The 19,163-nt window shown below is 40.5% G+C and overlaps 9 protein-coding genes across 9 annotated transcripts; 2 read left to right on the forward strand and 7 right to left on the reverse strand. All coding sequences in view use genetic code 12, as the record gives it.

Moving 5' to 3' along the window:
* Window positions 1–200: 200 nt before the first annotated feature.
* PICST_6407 (predicted protein) lies at window positions 201–941 on the reverse strand (the record flags this gene model as incomplete). Its single annotated transcript, XM_001386351.1, has 1 exon — window positions 201–941. A coding segment is annotated over one exon (741 nt), but the record flags the coding sequence as incomplete, so codon positions are not given.
* Window positions 942–1,338: 397 nt separating this feature from the next.
* On the reverse strand, window positions 1,339–5,543 carry SEC10 (Exocyst complex component SEC10). The gene has a single exon (XM_001386352.1). The coding sequence runs from the start codon at window positions 5,343–5,345 to the stop codon at window positions 2,907–2,909; it is 2,439 nt and encodes an 812-aa protein (XP_001386389.2). The 5' UTR covers window positions 5,346–5,543; the 3' UTR covers window positions 1,339–2,906.
* A 332-nt stretch (window positions 5,544–5,875) lies between these two features.
* Window positions 5,876–6,399, reverse strand: RSP27 (ubiquitin-40S ribosomal protein S31 fusion protein). Its single transcript, XM_001386353.1, has one exon. The coding sequence runs from the start codon at window positions 6,369–6,371 to the stop codon at window positions 5,916–5,918; it is 456 nt and encodes a 151-aa protein (XP_001386390.1). The 5' UTR covers window positions 6,372–6,399; the 3' UTR covers window positions 5,876–5,915.
* Window positions 6,400–8,311: 1,912 nt separating this feature from the next.
* On the reverse strand, window positions 8,312–8,983 carry PICST_37090 (predicted protein; the record flags this gene model as incomplete). Its single annotated transcript, XM_001386354.1, has 1 exon — window positions 8,312–8,983. One exon carries the CDS (start codon window positions 8,981–8,983, stop codon window positions 8,312–8,314), a length of 672 nt encoding a protein of 223 aa, XP_001386391.2.
* A 750-nt stretch (window positions 8,984–9,733) lies between these two features.
* Window positions 9,734–10,459, reverse strand: PICST_33591 (predicted protein; the record flags this gene model as incomplete). The annotated part of the gene is made up of 1 exon (XM_001386355.1): window positions 9,734–10,459. One exon carries the CDS (start codon window positions 10,457–10,459, stop codon window positions 9,734–9,736), a length of 726 nt encoding a protein of 241 aa, XP_001386392.2.
* Window positions 10,460–11,117: 658 nt separating this feature from the next.
* PICST_63739 (predicted protein) lies at window positions 11,118–11,762 on the reverse strand (the record flags this gene model as incomplete). The annotated part of the gene is made up of 1 exon (XM_001386356.1): window positions 11,118–11,762. One exon carries the CDS (start codon window positions 11,760–11,762, stop codon window positions 11,118–11,120), a length of 645 nt encoding a protein of 214 aa, XP_001386393.2.
* Window positions 11,763–12,537: 775 nt separating this feature from the next.
* PICST_33593 (hypothetical protein) lies at window positions 12,538–15,816 on the reverse strand (the record flags this gene model as incomplete). Its single annotated transcript, XM_001386357.1, has 1 exon — window positions 12,538–15,816. The coding sequence occupies one exon, from the start codon at window positions 15,814–15,816 to the stop codon at window positions 12,538–12,540; it is 3,279 nt and encodes a 1,092-aa protein (XP_001386394.2).
* Window positions 15,817–16,568: 752 nt separating this feature from the next.
* On the forward strand, window positions 16,569–17,852 carry PICST_33594 (predicted protein; the record flags this gene model as incomplete). Its single annotated transcript, XM_001386171.1, has 1 exon — window positions 16,569–17,852. The coding sequence occupies one exon, from the start codon at window positions 16,569–16,571 to the stop codon at window positions 17,850–17,852; it is 1,284 nt and encodes a 427-aa protein (XP_001386208.2).
* Window positions 17,853–18,144: 292 nt separating this feature from the next.
* Window positions 18,145–19,155, forward strand: GRP3.4 (protein induced by osmotic stress; the record flags this gene model as incomplete). The annotated part of the gene is made up of 1 exon (XM_001386172.1): window positions 18,145–19,155. The coding sequence occupies one exon, from the start codon at window positions 18,145–18,147 to the stop codon at window positions 19,153–19,155; it is 1,011 nt and encodes a 336-aa protein (XP_001386209.2).
* Between the last annotated feature and the right edge of the window lie 8 nt (window positions 19,156–19,163).

The raw sequence follows: 19,163 nt of genomic DNA on the forward strand, positions 1-19,163 counted from the left end.
ACTGTCTCCAACGATTTATCTAAGCTGTTGTGTTTTACAGACTTTGATAGTTTCTGCTTAACTGGTGCTTTCGGATGTGATTTCGAAGGCTGTTGTCTTACCGGTAGCTTGTAAGTTCTTTCTGGTTTATGAAGTCCATTACTTGCACCATTTGATATTGGAGTGATATCTTTTCGAATCCCTGATTTTGATTTCCCGTTTTTTGTTAATTCGCTTGTGTGAACGATTTTAGGTGGGAGAATTGGATCAATTATTAATGAATAGAGATTGTTGAGGCGCAATTTGATCCGAGGTCCATATAGCCGTCTTCTTTCTGCCTGCCTTCTTTCTTTCAAGACATCGATAGGAACGTCGTATTCATCAGTTTCCTTTTCGTCGTCGCCGTAGATTTCAAATTCCTTAATAGCAGCGGTGATTGCATCGAGTCTTCTTCTCCAGTTCTCATGTTTTCGGATAAGTCTCTCGATTTCCAGAATCGTGAGCAACTTTTTCTGCTCGAGTTCCTCGTAGTCACGGGGATCATTGATGAACGCAATTCCAGGAAGATGTCGTATCCAGTCGTATTGGTTCAAAAGAGCTAATTGAGTTTGTAAATTATCTACTTCTGACAATATGCGCAATCTGTCCTCATTGGTCATGACCTTCTCCTCCTTTTTCATCTTACGATGGAAGACATCATAGCACTTGTCTGGAAGTGGATCGGCTATGTTCTTCTTACTCCGTGGAAGCAATTCTGATCTGATCTGAACATCTGACTTCTTGGAGATTGCCAGAGGTAGAGGTAGGCCAGGATCAGCCCCGGACACAAAGAGCTTGCCATAGTCAGTTTCAGACAGCACGCTGATTGGATCGTTTCTGTATAACAAACGGCTCAAGTTTTCGAAGTTGAAAAGAAGCTGGTTCGGTTCTTTTTTGAGATGGTCATTGGATCGAAGCTTACGTTCGGAAGAGTTCGAAGCAGAGATTGACAGAGATGCCTGCACAGGCGCAGGTTCCGGTCGACGGCTGGACCCTGCCGGCTCATCCACAGTACCAGAAGAAGCCATCAGTGCTTGAATTGAATGAAACTCCGTATATTAGCAGAATCTAGAAATTCTTGTGAAATTTTTCGAAGCCTTAGACTTAAATCGCTATAAATGTCCATATTGAGAATTGTGTCGCGCCTGGCATGCAACTGTCGTAAAGTAGATGCGCGCGACAAACTCCAAACTCAATAGTTACCTTGCATAATCTAATATGCAAAATGATTCAAGTTTGCGTAGAAACAAAAAATACTAGTGTTGAAAAATAGAACCTTCGATCTTGAACTTTCAGTCTTCAACAATTAATGCTTCGGTCTGTGAAATGAGTTACAGAAGAAAAGACCGACGTAGTAACGGTGGGCTTCTAGGCGATGACTCTGTAAAAGAGTCAGACTCCTGGTCGATTCCCTCGTCAAAATGGAAACCTTCTGCCTCGTTTGGCACTGTGAAAAATCTCAAGTTGAACTTGAAACCTCTACTATCAAAGCAGAATTGGGAGCTGCTTAAGAGAGTTGCTCGAAATATCGATTTGCGTTACTTCTTCATTATGCTGCTCGTTTGGCTCATATCCATTCAATTCTGGGAAAGGATCTACGTCCACAGTGTAATCTCCCTGTGTAGCTGGAACAAATGGGAGAATTGGGACAAACAAGCACAACCGCATCGAATTGCGTTGGTGGCCGATCCTCAAATTATCGACGCATCGTCATACCGTGGTCGCCCAGCTATTGTCGACTTTTTCGTTAGAAAAGTAACCGACAATTACCTCCATAGAAACTACCAGTATATTCAACATGTGCTCGATCCAGACACAACCGTCTTCCTAGGAGACTTGTTTGACGGTGGCCGAGAATGGAAGGATATTGAGTGGTTCAAAGAATATCAGCGTTTTACCAAGATCTTTCCCTCTAAGGTCAATCGCCGAACGATCTCATCCATTCCAGGGAATCACGATATAGGATTTGAAGATATAGACATGCATGTCTTGCAAAGATTTTCCATGTACAACGGTGAACTCAATCAGGTAATCGAGATGGGAAACCATTCATTGGTTCTAGTAGATACTATCTCGTATTCGTCTGTAGACCCCGAAGTAAGAAAGGAACCGCTTCAGTTTCTATCCGAGTTGAATCTGCATCTCAATCCTAATTATCCAAGGATAATGCTTCTGCATGTTCCGATGTATAGAGATCCCAACATGCAACCCTGTGGACCTCTCAGAGAGAACCAGAAACCATTCCCTATTGCGAAGGGAAAACAGTACCAGACTGTGTTAGAAAGGGAGCCTACAAATGAACTATTATCGATAGTGCGACCAGTTGTAGCTTTTGCTGGAGACGATCACGATTACTGTGACGTAAGAATTACATTCCAGAGCATAGGAAAAGATGACCAGACTTTGGTTCCGACTACGGTTAGGGATATAACGGTCAAGTCTGCTGCCATGAGCGCTGGCATTAAGTACCCTGCTATTCAGTTATTGTCACTCTACAACCCTCAAGATGCACGTTCAGATTTGGAACTTGAAAGCAAATCTTCTTTCAATACTCAGATGTGCTACATGCCTCGACCCTTCCTTGCATTAAAATTTCACGGATTAGTATTTGCCATCCTCACAACGTATTTGCTGCTCAAGTATATATTCAAAAAGGAGGGTCAAGTTATTCTCTCCATCTATAAGAAGAAGATCGCCACATACGATAGCTACCTTCCCACAGCTGAAAAACGACATCTTCTGGCTCTGGCCAATGAGTCCATTCGAGGAAAAGAGTTTTCTTCCTTCGCATTGCACTTGGCTCTTACTGCAATCGTTCCACTCATATTAATAGAAATGTACTATACTTCTATATAATGCATCCATACTTATAAAAGATAATTTAATCGTCAATGTTTAAGATTGAAGAACCTTTCTATATAGCTTGGGTTGAAGTCCGCTCTCTTCGCCACATATTGTCTAATAGTATATGGCTTAAGATTGGCCAATTGACCTTCGGTAACCAACGAGTTGATAAGTTTGGCTTGCACCGTGAAGAGGTTTCCAATTTCCTTCAACAACTGGAAGTTTTCCGTCAATTCAGGGATGTCCCACTCATCTATACAAGTTTGGTAACGAATCACATCTTTCGTGAGAACAATACCTCCAATTGAGTTGACAGTGAACTTCTTATAATGCTCCAACAATTGGTTCAAGAGATTCATACCCACCTTCACCAAAACATTCTCCAAGTTGTCATTGTTCAAAGTGCCTATGAAGGTAGAATAGACAACATTCAAAAATTCACTGATCAGTTCACACGCTTCTGTGTCATCTTCAATGTTGTCACAGAAGAAATCTTTCTTCTTTTGCTTTGTTAAACAGAAAGCAAGTCTGCCGGCTATCAAGTCTAATGTCTCTTGCAAAAGGATATTCAAAGACACTTCACATCTAGAAACGTAACTGTTGGTTAAATTGATCATTCTATTCTTGATGTTGGGAAAATTGACTGCACAGGGCAATATGATCTTCTTGATGGTGGAAGACACTAGGAAAAGGATTTCACTAACAAGACTGAATGTGTAGAGGTAATCGAAATTGAATTCTTGGTTGGAGTTGATCTTGGAACTTACATTCTCCTGTTTGAGATGGTCATATGCTACTTCTAAGCCGCCGCCTATGTAAAGTTTTCCAAAGTCGAAGAGGATGATTTCCAAGATCTCGAGTGCCAACTCAGGAGCCTTGGTCGGAGTCAATTCCAAAATTCTAGCAACAGACTCTATGGCAGATTTCAAAACTGTTTCAACCTTGGTGATACTGATATTCTTGTATAGTTCAGCCTCCAAATCGTTTCTTTCGCTGACTGAATTTCTTGGCTTATCAGTTAATTTGGATTTCACATATGCTTTGAACTGGTTGAGTCTCTTTCTCTCCGAGAAATGGAAACTGAATCTATCGTTACTAGCGTGTTCAGTTGACTTTTGATTGTATTCGAAGTTATCGAGGTTTTCTATTTTTGTTGCAAGGGCCTGGCTTGATAATTCGGCTTCGTTATAAGTGTTGAACTTATGGACAATATCGTAGACGATTTCTTCTAAGTTCTTCTTCTCCCGAGAAAAGTAAACAGTCTCCGAGGTGTATTCGATGAAGATGTCGTAGAAAGATTGGTCCAAAATTGAATTCAATTCATTCTCCTTGTCAAACTCGTTCATTGTCAAGAATTCCTTGACGTCCTTGGTGAAGTCCCCTACCAAAATATAGAGAACATGCAAGACTCGGACGTGTGCCAAAGTACTGACAGACAAGGAGAACTGCAACAAAGTATTAACCTTGTTTTGAACGATTTGAGCATAAACTCTTTGTATGAAAATTTTCAAAACTGGCACAGGATCTTCAAACACCTGCTGGATAACTCTGGCTCTCGACTTGATTTCGAAGCGTAGGGTGTCCAAGATGTTTTCTGTCGATTTGTCCTTGATGACTTCACCGAAATTTGGATCTGACAACTTCTGCCATGTGGATTCTTCGTCAAGAATCGAGCCCTCTTCGTCCTGGGCTGGATCCAAAGTGATATCATTTTTACTTACAAAAGTTTGAACTACATTAGCACCGCCATTGAACTCAAAGAGTATCTTAGCGATTTCTCTCATGATGTCAAAGTGCCCTTCTTCCGACGCTACTTCGAACTTGTTCAACAAGTTTCTTTCCATCACTTCACTGTACTTTTCGATGACCTGAAGACATTTTGTCGTCTTGGGCAAGTCTGGACTTTCAATTTTTTTGGCTAATGTAAGCAAATTAGCCACGGTTTTGGCACATTTTGTCTTGTCATCATATTTTGAGGACGTCCTCAAAGTTTCTAAGGCGTCGAACTTCTCCTTGGTATAAAAGCCATGGTAGGCACGGATTAAGAAAATCGTTTCTAGCGATCGGTCCCTGGAATTTGTGATCTTGTTAAGTGAATGGCCCAACGGGTTAATCCTATTGGTGACTTCTGAAATCTTAGCGTCAAGAACATCGAACTTCTTGACTGATCTGTCGATATTGGAACTCAACTGAAGCACGTTTTCACTATGTTTAAGCTCATAGTTGTCTACGTGTCTCTCACTCATCTGAGTCTGTTCAGACGATTGCAGATTAAGCTGTTTCAATTCCCGCAAAGTCGACTCAAATGTCCGGATATATGGCTTTGGGTCCAAGTAGCCCAACTTGTTGACCTCGGCTTCCTTGAGAAAATGGTCTTTCGAGATCTCCTCGATGAAGTCGTTCACTGTGATTCCATTGAGGAAGTTGTCCAAGTTGAGGAGCTTTTTGATGTTCTCGTCCAAGTCGTAGATGGAGAAATTCATTGATTCAGATTAAATATATTGGGATGAGATGTCTGTGGAGATCTGATATGATGCGAATTAGAGATATTGTATTATCATACGTGGAATGATCTTGTTGAAGTAGTAGTAAATAGAATTGGTATAGAACACGTGAAAATACGGAAAACAAGTGTAGACGTGAGTCCTTTCCGTCCGTATTGATGGGTTTCTAATGTTTTACCCGAATCTGACTTTCAGAATGCTGAATATGAAGAATATATACAAACATGAACTGTTGATTTACTAGTTACTTGATAGTGGAGGCTGTATTGAGCAAGGTAGTGCACATAGAAACCAGAGCCAGAACTACCATGCAGCAGCACTTAAGCACTATAGACACTTTTCAATAGATGCGGATTATTCAGCTTTTCACTTACACTAAGACCATACAAAAAGAGACATTCAAGTATAAATCTTTTATGCTCAGATATCCCCGATCTTCACTGGAACTTTGATTTTGTCATTACTGTCATTTTTCTACACCATTCTACAATTTTCTACGACTCTCTCTTATACTAAATTAACATTCATTATCAAATAACTACCGTAAACTTAGTTGGCCTTGAAGGTGAGGTGACACTTACCACAGTATTGTCTGTCCTTCATGTTGGCCATGAAGACACCGGAACCACAGGTTGGGGCAGGACATTCTCTCTTCAATCTTTCGACCTTACCTTCGTTGTCAACCTTGTAGTAGGTCAAGACAGCCAACTTGTGCTTTCTGTGCTTGTGCTTGATCTTCTTTGGGGTGGTGTAGACCTTCTTCTTTCTCTTCTTACCACCACCTCTCAATCTTAAGACCAAGTGCAAGGTGGATTCCTTTTGGATGTTGTAGTCAGAAAGAGTTCTGCCGTCTTCCAATTGCTTACCAGCAAAGATCAAACGTTGTTGGTCAGGTGGAATACCTTCCTTGTCTTGGATCTTGGACTTGACATTGTCGATGGTGTCCGAGGACTCGACTTCCAAAGTGATAGTCTTACCAGTTAAGGTCTTGACGAAAATTTGCATTTTGGCTTGTCTGCAAAAGTTGCTTCTTTCTTACCAGTGGTGTATTTTCAAAATTTATCAAGAGAAGAGAGAGTAGATACTCTGGAAATTTTCACTGTCTCTGCCGCAGACTATGAGACTGGACCGAGCCAAAGGCGAGAGTGCGAAAAATTTTCGCGGGATGGAAAAATAATAGCACGTGACTAATTTATAAAAGTATGTGAGTAGCTAGGGCTTGAGCCCTACAGTTTTTCTGTTGTATATATCATGTGATTTTGCACATGACAAATATGCAATCTGTCAAGCTCCGCTTTTAGGTGACTGCCAGACGGAGTCATCCATGACTACTGTCTGCGGCAACGTTCCAAAAACGTCAGGCAGCATCTCCGAGGGGCAGACTTGGAGTCATTTGCGCATGTAATTATCCGTGTCATCTTACCAACAATCACAGTAGTTTGAGAAGATCCGTACCGCTGCTGTTAACTACCTTATTGGCTTGTCCATTGATTCCTATCCCTGCTAACCAATCAATGACTAGGGTTGTTTAAGCTTGACCATTATAGCTCAAATTCGTGGTTCTCTCACTTTTTTTTGGCTGCCGTCATCTCTTTAATTATGTCATATTTCTGTAGTGCATTTATTATGCTTTAGGGCCAGACAATTTCGCATCCATATTTTTCCGGACTTGGGCTCATGTAATCTGGAGATCACACCAAGTGAAGATCAGCTTATCGAGAATTGCAAGCGACTTTTAAATTTACTCACTTTGAGAATATTTATTTCTCTTCTTCTTCTTCTTCCACTTCTTCTGCTTCACAACATGTTAGGAGACAGCGTGCTTTCTCACCGGAGAAGCATGTCTGAATCTGGTCGACCCATACCGGCAGCCAATATTCTTCGGACACACGATTCCAACGACATGCCTGCTTTCCAATTCGGTGATGAAAATCTCGACAGACTAGTCAACTACAACGACTCCTATGATACATTTGAGTACCGCAATCCACACCACAAGTCGTTCTGGAGACGAGTCCTTAGGGCCATATTGTGCAAAGGCTAGACTAGCCAACCATGTTGTAGAGTCGTTAACAGATTGAATGGTGAAACCTAAGAAGAACAACTATAGAATGTTCCCAACAATTGATTTGATTCATTTCTTCAATTGCAGAGAATAGAATGAAGACTATTACTCGGGTAGAACTTTCTTCTTTGAGTGCTATACCAAATTTCATAGCTTATGTTGTCGGCGTCTAGGGTTGTTCATAACGAGCGCTCAGCATAAACCCCCGAAAAAAATTTGTACACCAAGGAGTCTACCAGTTTCAGAATCACTTGAATAACAATTGAGGTAGTTCATGAGGTTGAGGCTCAAAGATGCCATTCAGAAGCAGAGAACGATTGAAAATGACAATAAGGCCATATTTTAGCTGGCTGTACATAGAGAAAGTAACTCTGGAGCCAGAACGATTCTTGGTATTTCCTGCTACAATTGCACAGAATTGACTTATAGCTCTGGTCGCTTGATACCTCTTTCTCGGACAATGAGGTATAATTGTCCATACAGAAGCTACAGGCATACATTATAATCTCTTTGGTATATATTGATCCGAAAGACCAGGGATAAATGTTACAAAATTTAGTCTACTAGTTAATATCCGAGTTCTACTAGCTTGACTTTCCTATCGCATTATCTTAATAGGACACGCTTAAACGTCACCAGGAATTGGCGTCAAGCAGAAAATTGTACAAATTGTAGTCCGCAATTTCTTCGCCTTCAAGTTTGTAACATATACTATTCGTAGAATGCTTAGTTGCATGAGCAATTCCCCACAAATACCAGTTGAGAAGACCGAAAAGACATGCTTGCAGTGATGTCGGACTCTTCATTTCGGCACAAATATGGAGGCTATGGATTAGCAAGATTTGTCTCATAATGAAACATCGTTAGTGAATTTCAATCATCATTCGAAATAATCAAAATCATCATCACTTTCTTCCTTTTTATTACTGCGGATATGCTTGTAGCTAATGGTCTTTCTCGAAATCACATTCTTCCAAGCCATGTAGTTTTCTAACTGTTCGTAAGTGAACGAATCAGGATTGCTTCCAAGATCTGCAAACCCTACAATTCTCAGAATCACCTTAGCGTCTCTATATATAACAACAACAGGAAGTACTCTAATCTCAAGTTTTACTACCAAAAAGGGAGCGTTTTCAGCCTTGATTTTGACAACATTAAGCTCCAAATGCTTCTCAGCTAATTGATCTAATTGGCTATTCATGAGTTTACACTTAGCAAAGTTAGGTTGGAAGAAGTGAACAAGTACTATTTCGTTACTGGTGACATAGTCCATTACTTGCTTTTCAGATTCCATCAAAATGACATTTCCCAATTCAGATTCGTTTGTAGATTTGACAGTATCGTTAATTTTGGAGAATTCTTTCGAAAGCTGTTGGATTCTTGACTCTCTGTATTTGGCCATGACATCATCATCATCGTCGTCTAACGTCGCAAGCAAGTCGTCTTCACTTTCTGAATGCACATCATCATCATTATCATCATTATTTCCTCGGATCTGGTTCAATTTGGAATCCTGGAATCGTTCTATAAGTGCAGATTGTTTAGAGTCCATTTTCCAAAATATTGATTATCAACCTTAAGTAGATCCCTTTGAAAGTGCGATGAATAACTTCTTGGATTTGAAACCTAGTTGTAGTTGCTGAAGAATATCAAAACTAATAGCAAAACTTCTATAAACTAGTTTCAATAAATTTTGTGTGCACCTGCTACGCGTCGCCTGTATATCCATCCAACAGCTTAAGTATAGTAGTTATCGAATGCACGCTTCTACGGACAACTTGCTTGTAATCAGGGGAGTCGTTCATCGAATTAACTGGCCCAATCTGAAGAAGCTCAATCGCCTTGACAAGATTGGCATCGATCTGTTTGACAGTGTCTCTAATCATTTCTAATTCTAGAAGTATGAGTTCTTGGTGTTTCTGAAGTGAAATAGATGGAGAAGTCCTCAATGAGGCCGGGCTTTCGTTCATGTTGCTGTTATCCACTATACACGATAAATTTGACTCTTAGGAAGTCTACGGAAATACTGTAGAGTCTTTTCGCCGTTCGGAATGAAGAAGAACCTTTTAGAACTGTCCAAACCATGTAGTGGAATGTACAGAAAATATACACCTTTTGGTCACGTGAAAATCTTCAATCCTTACCGATAGCTACGTAGATCTTAATTTGAAACCAATAATGTCGTGACGCTGCCCACAAGGTATACTACGATACTACGTTTTGTTCGAGTCATTATGTAATGCTAATCTATGAATGTAATGCTAGGCGTAAAGTATGTGCTGGTAATTGAATGATGATGGTCTTAGTTCGTTTTGAGCTCCTTCTCCATGAGCTTTAACTCAAGGACTCCATTCTTAGATTCGAGTTCCTTTGCTCTCTTCCTCTCGAGCTCGCGTTTGGTGATAATCTCAGTCAAGAGTTTTCGCAACTCATTATTTTCGTTGATCAACTCGATCTTGATCTTCTCGTTTTCGTTGAACTTCTGCAACAAGTAGTTGAACTCCTTACACAACTTCAAGTATGTCACTTTTAAAGTCGTGAACAACGACATAACTTTCGAAGTGTTGACCATAGAGTGTTTGATTGATGCTAACGTTTCCTTGTTGATCTCTGTGGTGTGCTTCTTTATGTCTTCTTCGTTGTATGTAATGCTAGTGGTGATGGTTTCAGGTGAGTCGAAAGGTGTAGAGTTTTCCAGTGACGAGCTCACATTACTAGATTGTGGCTTCGACTCATTCGAAGCTGTTATAAGGGTATCTAGTTCCTCGTGGGACTCCTCTTTGGTTGATGTTTCAGTTTGGTTTTCTGACATTTGTTCCTGTTGATCTACAGTCGAAAAATCGAAACCAGAGAGCGCTTGGTCGATCTCAGCATCGATAGCAAGTCGTTCTGATGACAGTAAATAAATAGAAGACTCTGCTGGAAGCATGTCACTGAAAATCAAGTCCAATTCGTCCGGCAACTGGCTTGTGTGTGTTTTCTTAGCTGTTGGAATCTCCAAGTCATCGCAACCTAATTTGTGCTTCATAGTTATAAGATGAAATTTTTCAGTATGGAAAAGTGTTGTTTGTGAGAGCACACTCAAGTTTCGCTTAGGAAAAGACAACTCTGAACTTGTCAATGTTTAATTAGAATCCTATGAGGAAATGAAGCCTAGAACCTGGCAATTCTAGTATTGCGGTTGGATCTCAGAATTCAAGTAGCTAACAATATCACAACCGTTATGAATTTTTTTTGGAGCTGCAGATGAGATGAACGATTATATACAGGATAACGTTTAGTTGCAAAATCAGTGGCTTATGGAAACTACATGGAGTTTCTCTGGTTTTCGCTGTGTAGCATATATTGCTTGATATCTATATACATAATAAGCAATAAATAAGTCGATGCAGAGGACCAAGAACGCATATTCTGACGATGAAAAACTCATAACTGTGGATTATATACAAGGCATAATGAAACAAGACATAATTCTAGCAAAGAACCACCAGTGTGGCATAGTTAAAAGTCCGAGATATGGATAATAAATTAATAATGATAGACGCGAGGAACTGAACAATGCAATGAAAGGAGGAAATGGCCAAATATGGATTCCAATGACAAATGAATGAATTAAAAAAAATCAATAAATAATATTGCAAATATTCATATGAAAATGACGAAGAATGAAGCTTGATTTCGTCGTTCTAGTTGTTTGTGAAGATTCCCAACTTCTTGACTTCTGTAATTACGTTGCTTGTCTTTTTGCTGACATCATTGACTTCCTTCATGATGGTGTTAGAAACGTCATTGACAAAGAGCCCAGATTCATCCCATTTTTCGGTGAGAGACTGTAAGACATGCTCGAAAGCCAATTTTCCCGTCTTTGCGTTCTGGCCAAATCTCTCGACGGACCATTCTTCGATTTTGTCGCAGATTTTCGAGATGGAAGCGTAAGCTGTGAATTCCGCACTTTGCTTGAAAAGAGTTCTAGAAGGCAATTCTGGATCTGGACGGTACACCACAGTTTCGTTAACAAGTAACAAGTGGCTCATGGTCATGTTGTGAGTTTTCATCACCAAAGTCTTGTTAACAAGATCGATTTCCAGAACTTCTCTTACATACGACTTTTGTTCGCCTCCCACAATAAAGGTAAGCCACTTGGGGATCGATTGCTTACAAGCAATGAGTCTTTCTGTTCTCAAGGTTTTTCTTTCTTCGTCAATTGTTCTGTTCAAAACATCGACAGAAACCACATGTGTCGAAAGTTCATTGGGGTACTTCTGCCAGTTAGCGGCAGTGACTTGATCCCAGGGATAGTGAAAGTAATGATCTGTTTCAAAGAGCTTCATTAGGGAAAATTATGTGAAATTTTGAGTCTTGTGACTTAAAAATGGGAGATTCGGAGGTAGAAAATTGAAAACTTTAAGTTTCTGACTAGAGTGCTTGTGATAAGTGATCAAGATAAACGAATTATTCCCTCAGACGTAACCCTATCGATATTGCCCAGCTGGAAACAAGTATATATATTTGGAAACTCCTACGGCCCGTTGATAAAAATGAGTATTCTACTTTTCTCCGTTTTATCGGGATAGATAGCGATTATATATTTTCAGGAGAGAATTTTTCAGTGTGGGAAAAAGCAATCCTGATTTTGTGCATAATGCAGACTGCCGGAGGGATTCGGGAGCTCGCCTGTTCGAATTCGCAGCCATCGGCCAGAAGTCACGTTTTGCCCTTACTGGCCGGCTCTCACTTGCGAACGTCCGGAACAACGGCTATAACTGAGCCTGTGACCATAACGGTTATGACCCCTTACGGCTACAACGCCACTAGGTATACAAACGGCAGGAGAAAAGAAGACAAAAACTACAAAAACAGGCAATATTCAAAAAGGTAAAACGGTAAACAAATAGACATCAGAAAATGAACAAATCAGATATTTATACGAGAACCTACTTGAATGCGAACCGGAAAGTCTGGGAGTAGACAAATGGGTCAAGAAAGTAGAGATTAGAATTATAGTACTGCACTGATTATACAATATGGAGTAGTCAGATAGTTGTTAAGTAGCTTAGTTCATTTTCATATCTATTATGCTATTCTTATTTACATATGCTTGTGATTTTAGAATCCGATCGAATCGTCTGAGTCTTCAGAGCTGCTATCAGAATCAGATGCCGATAATTGCCTTTCCTTTGCTTGAGAGGTTTGCCTTTGGCCCTTTTTAGGTATTTCTTTCTTCGATGGACTTGCTTGGCGTGCTTCGAGTTCCTTCAACTTCATTGATAGAATTGTAGGTCTACCTTTTCCAGCCGATGCTGGAGTCGACTGTGACGAGAATTGTAACTTTTCACGAGGTGATAATGCACTTTGACCAGGAGAATTTCTATCAAAGCTAAATTGTAATGGACTGCCTGGTTTCCTAACAGGAGATTTTGTAGTAGAATTCGATGTTTGAATCTGAATTTGAGTCAGATTTTGTGTTTGCGTACGTTGAGTCAGAGTAGAAACATTCGGCAGAGTACCAAAGAGTTCGTCTTCCGATTCGTCAGAGCTTTCGTTTATAGGATCCGACATTTCGTCCTCTGACGAAGAATCATATTGTCTTCTTTCAATACTCTTTAATTGACTTGGGTTTATTCTCTTTTCTTTAGGCTTGGAAACATGTTCAAGAATTGCCGATGGTGCCAATTTTGGATCACGACTCAGTCCCGCATCTAATACCTTTTTTAACAACGGCAGAACTGGTTTAGAAAGTACAGCCTTCGTAGATATATGTTTCGTAAGGGCTGTTGAATTTGCTGGAATAGAAGAAGGTTTTGAACGTATTGTATTTGTAATAGTTGTTGATTTTGTAGAATCTGTCTTTGGTACAGCTTTGGTTGACGTAACTTTAACTTGTGCTAGCTGTGATACGTTTCTATCATCATTAGACTCATCTGAACTATCGCTGTCTACAGAAGAAAAAGAGTCATCTGAACTGAAATCAAGCTTTCCCTTGAATTTGGACCTATCAGAATTTGTCTTAGGCGTATCTTTGGATTCAACTGTAGATTTAGGCGGAACCAACGAAGATAAAGTTCCCAATGACCTCCTTGGTAACTTAATCTGCGTTGAAGGAGTTGCAGAAATTGAGCTCGTCTTGACTGGAGCCGGAACTGGATTCGGAACTGGAATTGGAAGTTGAGATGGAGATATTGTTGAAGAAGATAATGGAACTTTAGAATTTGACTCTGGGTGTGTTTCTTCTTCTTCTGCGCTGTCTTCTGCATCTGATTCACTGGAATCTGAAGATTGAGATTCGGAACTATCGCTAGGATTGTCTTCCCTAGAAGTAGGTTCATTCATATGGGCTTCCTTAATATATGTTTTCTCTCCATTATTTGAGTCTGCAACTTCATTGCTATCGGAAGAACTGTTGCTATCTGAGTTAGACGATTCTTCAGTGCTATTTGGCTCAACTTCCATCTGAATAGAGGATGCTTTCGCTTCTGGTTGTATACTGATTGTTTCTTCTTGTTGCACCTTTTCCATTTCAATGTCATCATCTTGACCATATACTTCTTCTTCAATGTCCCCATTCTCATCACCGCCTACAGGGTTGATTAGTTCTCGGTGCATGTAATACTCTTCACGATCATCATCTTTACGTTCTTCTTCTTTCGCAGAATCGTTCTCTTCTTCCAGAGACTCTTCATCTTCATCTCCTGATTTTTCGTTCTCATAAGCATTTGCATCGTTCTCTTCAACGACTTTACCGTTTCCATTTTGACTAAGTACCAGTCCATTTGAATCCACCTTGTCTTTGAATTGCTTTATCTTGCTAGAAAATGAATCTTCTGAATAATCAGAGTCGTCTGAAAAAACAGAGCCCTGAGCGGAGTTCACAAAACTCAACTTGTCTTTTTTCATTATTTCAATGATCTTTGACTTCTTGATGGTAGGAATTGAATTTGTCAGGCTTCTTCTTTTCTTTGGAGTGAACATATCATACTCGTCTAAAGTTGGTAAAGGCAAACTATTTCCATTGGAAAGGTTACGAGCAGAAGCCTTCAAGAAGGATGCTTCAGAATTGGCCACTTCAATAGAATCTATGTGAGGAAACAGCATCGAGGCTAAGTTGTCACCATCCTGATCAAAAGCAGATACCAAAATTTTCTCAATTCTGGCTGCTTCTTGCAATGGACCAAGATGGAATTTCTCCGACACGCTAAATGCATTATCAGTTTCATCTGTATCGTCTGAAGCACCTATTCTAGCATACTCGTTAATGAATTCATCCAAAAAGCGATGGAAATGGCCAACAAAGGGGAACTCTCTCTGTATCAAGAAAGGATGTACTTTTTGCACGAGGAAGTCCATTATTTCTTTAGCATCAAAACCGTAATCATGGCCGATATCAGAATTTTGATACAGTAAAAGACTTGAAAGAATGAAGTAGATATCTTTTACGTTGTAATTGTAATTGTTGAGCTTTTTAAAATTGTCTTCTCTGGCCGAGTATTGGCCTATTTCAGGGGCTTCATCCATGACTATGAGGTTACCATCCGTTATCTTGATGTTTTCATTTACATAGTAAGGGGCAGGCATGTTGTTTCCCATAAAGTTCGAAGACATCAAGTTCAACTGGTTGAACTGGAAATATAGAGGATCGTGTAAGAGTTTGGAGATGCAAGTGCTATATGAGTACAATATGGAGTTGATCAATAGCAGTGGATTATCGAAAGTCTTCAACTTCGACAACCGGTCGATGATGTGGGATCTAATCCACGACTTTAGTCCATATTCGTCGGGAAACTTAATGCAATTGTCTGGATTATTCTGGAAGTACTTGTCTACTTCTGGGCTGATGTACAACAATTCTATATTGGAGAACTGGCGACTGTCTACGACTACGTTGTTGTGGAGTACCAAAAGGATCTTCTGGCCACGAAGTCTCATTTGGAGGTTGATACGGGCCAAGTACGCATGTAAATGTGTCGAGTTCAACAACCCTGTAGGGTAGTAATTGAAGCTTTTCAGAGGTAAATTGGAGACTACAAGCGGATCTAAGAAGCCAGAGGCAGAAAGATTTCCCGAGACAGAGACCGTGAAGTTCTTCGATCCGACATTGATGTGTATCTCGTCGAAGTAATACGTATCGTTTGGTGAGTAGTTCTTGAAGAACTCATTCAATCGCCTGTATTCCCCTTGTGGAGTGAGAATAGCATCTTCCAGACTGTAGCTGTTGAAAGAAGCGCATTTTCCCGAGATAACGTCGTATAGTCTTGCCTTGTCTTCTGGCAATAACGATAGCTCAAACATCCGCTGGAACTGAACGGCCATATCCACGAGATCGGCAATATTCACCTCCAGATTGAAAATGTGCAACTTGAGAAAGTAGTCCAATACGGTGTTGGCCATCACGAACGAGATTTCGCTCTTCCGGATCGCTTCCTCGGCCGAAAGGTATCGAGAAACTAGCTTCGCATCTATATGATTCAACTTCGGATGAAAGAAAGCAACTGTATCTGCTACTGTGTGTTTGGCATCAACTATGGATCGGTAGTTGTGGTGATCCAACACTATGAGCTGCACTGAAGACTCGAGATTCGCCAGACCGTGCATTCTCCAAAAGCGTGAATAATGCAGGCTATATATACAAGTCTTCCAATATTAGCGGCTCTACTTCGGCCTAGTTTGCGTTCGAAAAGCTTCCGTAGCTGAAGAAATGTACTACACATTTTCAAGTTTCTTCGTTAAGCATGGTTGAAAGAGAAGAGGTGTGCAGATAGTTGATCTATAGTTTAGGCACACATTGAAATTTAGGTGACATAAGATTTCTGTCTTTGGCTTATCAGGTTACATTGCTTTCAATATATGGACTTGTAAACTTCATCTGTATTCCAACTCATGGATTTATATTGTCTTGAATTGGCTATTTACATGTAAACTACGATTGAATACTTTTCTCTTCGCTACTTACTATAGTAACGGTCGCATTTGTGGCTGCGAAAAACCTCCAGCGGTTGCAACTATTTCCAGGACCACTGATTTCACATTTTCTTCTTTCTCTCTCAACGAAACCATTGCTAGCCACAGTGAATATATATGGAAGCAAGCTATTAAGTGAAGGCAAGTCCATTATAGATTTGCAAAGGTTGAATAATTTCACGATGATGAACATCAGTTTCTCTCCAGATAGGAATGAACTGCCATTCACCCTCAAGCTTTACCCTAATTCCAAGACAGACTCTTCTCCCAATTCTAACACACTTGAATCTGCTAACGATTCCGATTCCAAAACTTCCTATCCTTGGCTGTCTGTCACAGAGGGAGCAGGTGAGCTGTCGCCTGGTTTCATCAGAGGAGTGTTCAAACTCAAAAGAAGAGCATCTACTACACTATCTCCTCCTCCTTCACCTCCACATATTGAGGAAAAGCTTGAAGAGCCTGAACCAGTGCATTTGGAGTTGTACAATAAGTTCAAACAAGAACCATTAGGAATTTCTTTTCCTGTAGTTAACTATGATTCTGTCGGTGATCCAGGTGGATTGGGTATCAACTTTGACCACCCCAGTCTTGACTTCGACATCAAACTTCCAAAGTTCGAGCTGTCGTCTACGATTCTTAGCAGTGCAGGAACCCCACCATCCTCCAAGACACCCACAAAGCAAAAATCGTCTTCTCCTTTTGAAAGGGTCAAACAGTTGCTTTACAGAAACCATTGGCTGCACCATGATATGAACAAACAAAGTGCTGAGTTTTCTGTGGCTTCTTCCGAGTTCAGGTCTCCTGTGAACATGAGGATTCCTGTTAAAGAAGATTGGAAAACAGGAGTTGGGGTGCCAATAGACATCTCGATCTTTCAGAACAACGGTTTTGGATCTCCCATAAGCGAACAATGTGTACAAGATAATAAGAGTATCAAGTTCAAACAATACGTGGATATGCTAGTTTACAACAACAAATTTCCTTACAGTTCATCTACATCCTCCGAGAAAATAGATCGCTCCTGTGCGAGTCCAGTGTCAAACGATTCATACCAAGACAACTCCAATTGGAGCAATGCCTGGCCAAAGAAGAGACTTCGCAAGAGTAAATCTGCGCCATTCAAGCGCATGGTTCCATTAGAGTCCAGCTATGAGGGACTGGAGAACCCTAGTACTAGAAGAAAAAGATCGATATCGTTATCGCTTACGAGAAGAACTATCAAGAACATCTCCAATATTCCCGAGACACCAGCAAGTCGTCCCGTAAGCTCAATATTGAAAAACAAGATAAACTCCAATTTCGACATCGAGCGCCAAAACACGGTTCGGGATGATACCGTCAATATAGAGGCATTCTTGAAAAACTTTGAGAGATTCGAGATGGAAAAATACGAGAAGGAATCGCAATTGGAACACCTCCGCCATCAGCAGATCCAGCACTACTACGAAAACGAGGAATTTGCTTAGAATATACAAGATGACTATTACTAATACAAAAACTATAACCCTACTATTATTAGACTGTAAACTTTGTACATACCATGAATAGAAGGTATCGAGAGCCTTCTTCTTGAAGGTGGAAACCCGTGCCTAATTAGGAAGTGGTCCCGCGCCTCCACAAAATCTGATTCCGAACTCCACAGTTGTTGGGGGATCTGAAAAATCAACTCTTTATAAGAGGCCCCCAGACCCCTAAAGTTTCGATATTCTGCGGTGTACGTCCGTCTCAGAAATTTCAATTGTACAAGTTTAAAAAAAAATGACGACTGTCTTTGTCTCCGGAGCCAATGGGTTCATTGGACAGCATACTGTTCAGCAATTGTTAGAAGCTGGTTACACTGTGATTGGATCCGTAAGATCGCAAGAAAAAGGTAAAAAGTTGCTGACGGCATTGAAAAGCGACAAGTTCTCGTTCGTAGTCATTCCCAACATTGCTGACGTTGGAGCTTTTGACAAAGTGTTGGATGACAATAAGCAAATCACCACATTTTTGCATATTGCTTCTCCCTTCAGATTTAATGTTCAAGACATTGAGAAGGAAATATTGATTCCTGCAATTGAAGGTACCAGAAACGTCTTGACCTCTATCAAGGACCATGCTCCACAGGTTACGAAGGTTGTTGTTACATCTTCTGATGCTGCTGCCAGAGAAAACGACGACAAGAACCCAGACCTCACTCTTGACGAGTCGGTATGGAGCAAGGCTACTTACGAAAGTTCTAAACACGACCCAGTAGCTGCATATCTTGGCTCCAAGCCTTTGGCTGAGAAATTGGCGTGGAAGTTTGTTGAAGAGGAAAAGCCAAACTTCAAGTTGATCACCGTGTTGCCAAGTTACACCTTTGGCCCTCAGATTGATGATTCCTTAGTGTTGAAGGACTTGAACTCGTCCTCTAAGGTGTTTGAAGAAATCATTACGCTGAACCCAGACTCTCAATTGTATACTCACAATGGTAGCTTTGTTGATGTGAGAGACGCTGCCAAAGCTCATTTAGTAGCCTTCCAAAATGACGAAGCCATTGGCAAGAGATTAATCTTGTCCAGTAATAGATTCACCTCACAAACTATTAGAGATATTCTTCTCAAGGAATTCCCACAATTCAAGGGACAGATCTTCGAAGGTGTGCCTGGTGAAGACATTGAAGATATCAAGCAAATGCCTGTGTTAAACTACTCACAAACCAACAACATCTTGGGCTTCAAATTCAGAGACATCAAGACATCCTCAGTTGATGCGGTAGCACAACTCTTGAGAGTTAGAGATGCTTAATCTTTCTA

The sequence above is a fragment of the Scheffersomyces stipitis genome, chromosome 7, assembly GCF_000209165.1.
Source record: "Scheffersomyces stipitis CBS 6054 chromosome 7, complete sequence".
Taxonomy (NCBI): Eukaryota; Fungi; Ascomycota; class Pichiomycetes; order Serinales; family Debaryomycetaceae; genus Scheffersomyces; species Scheffersomyces stipitis.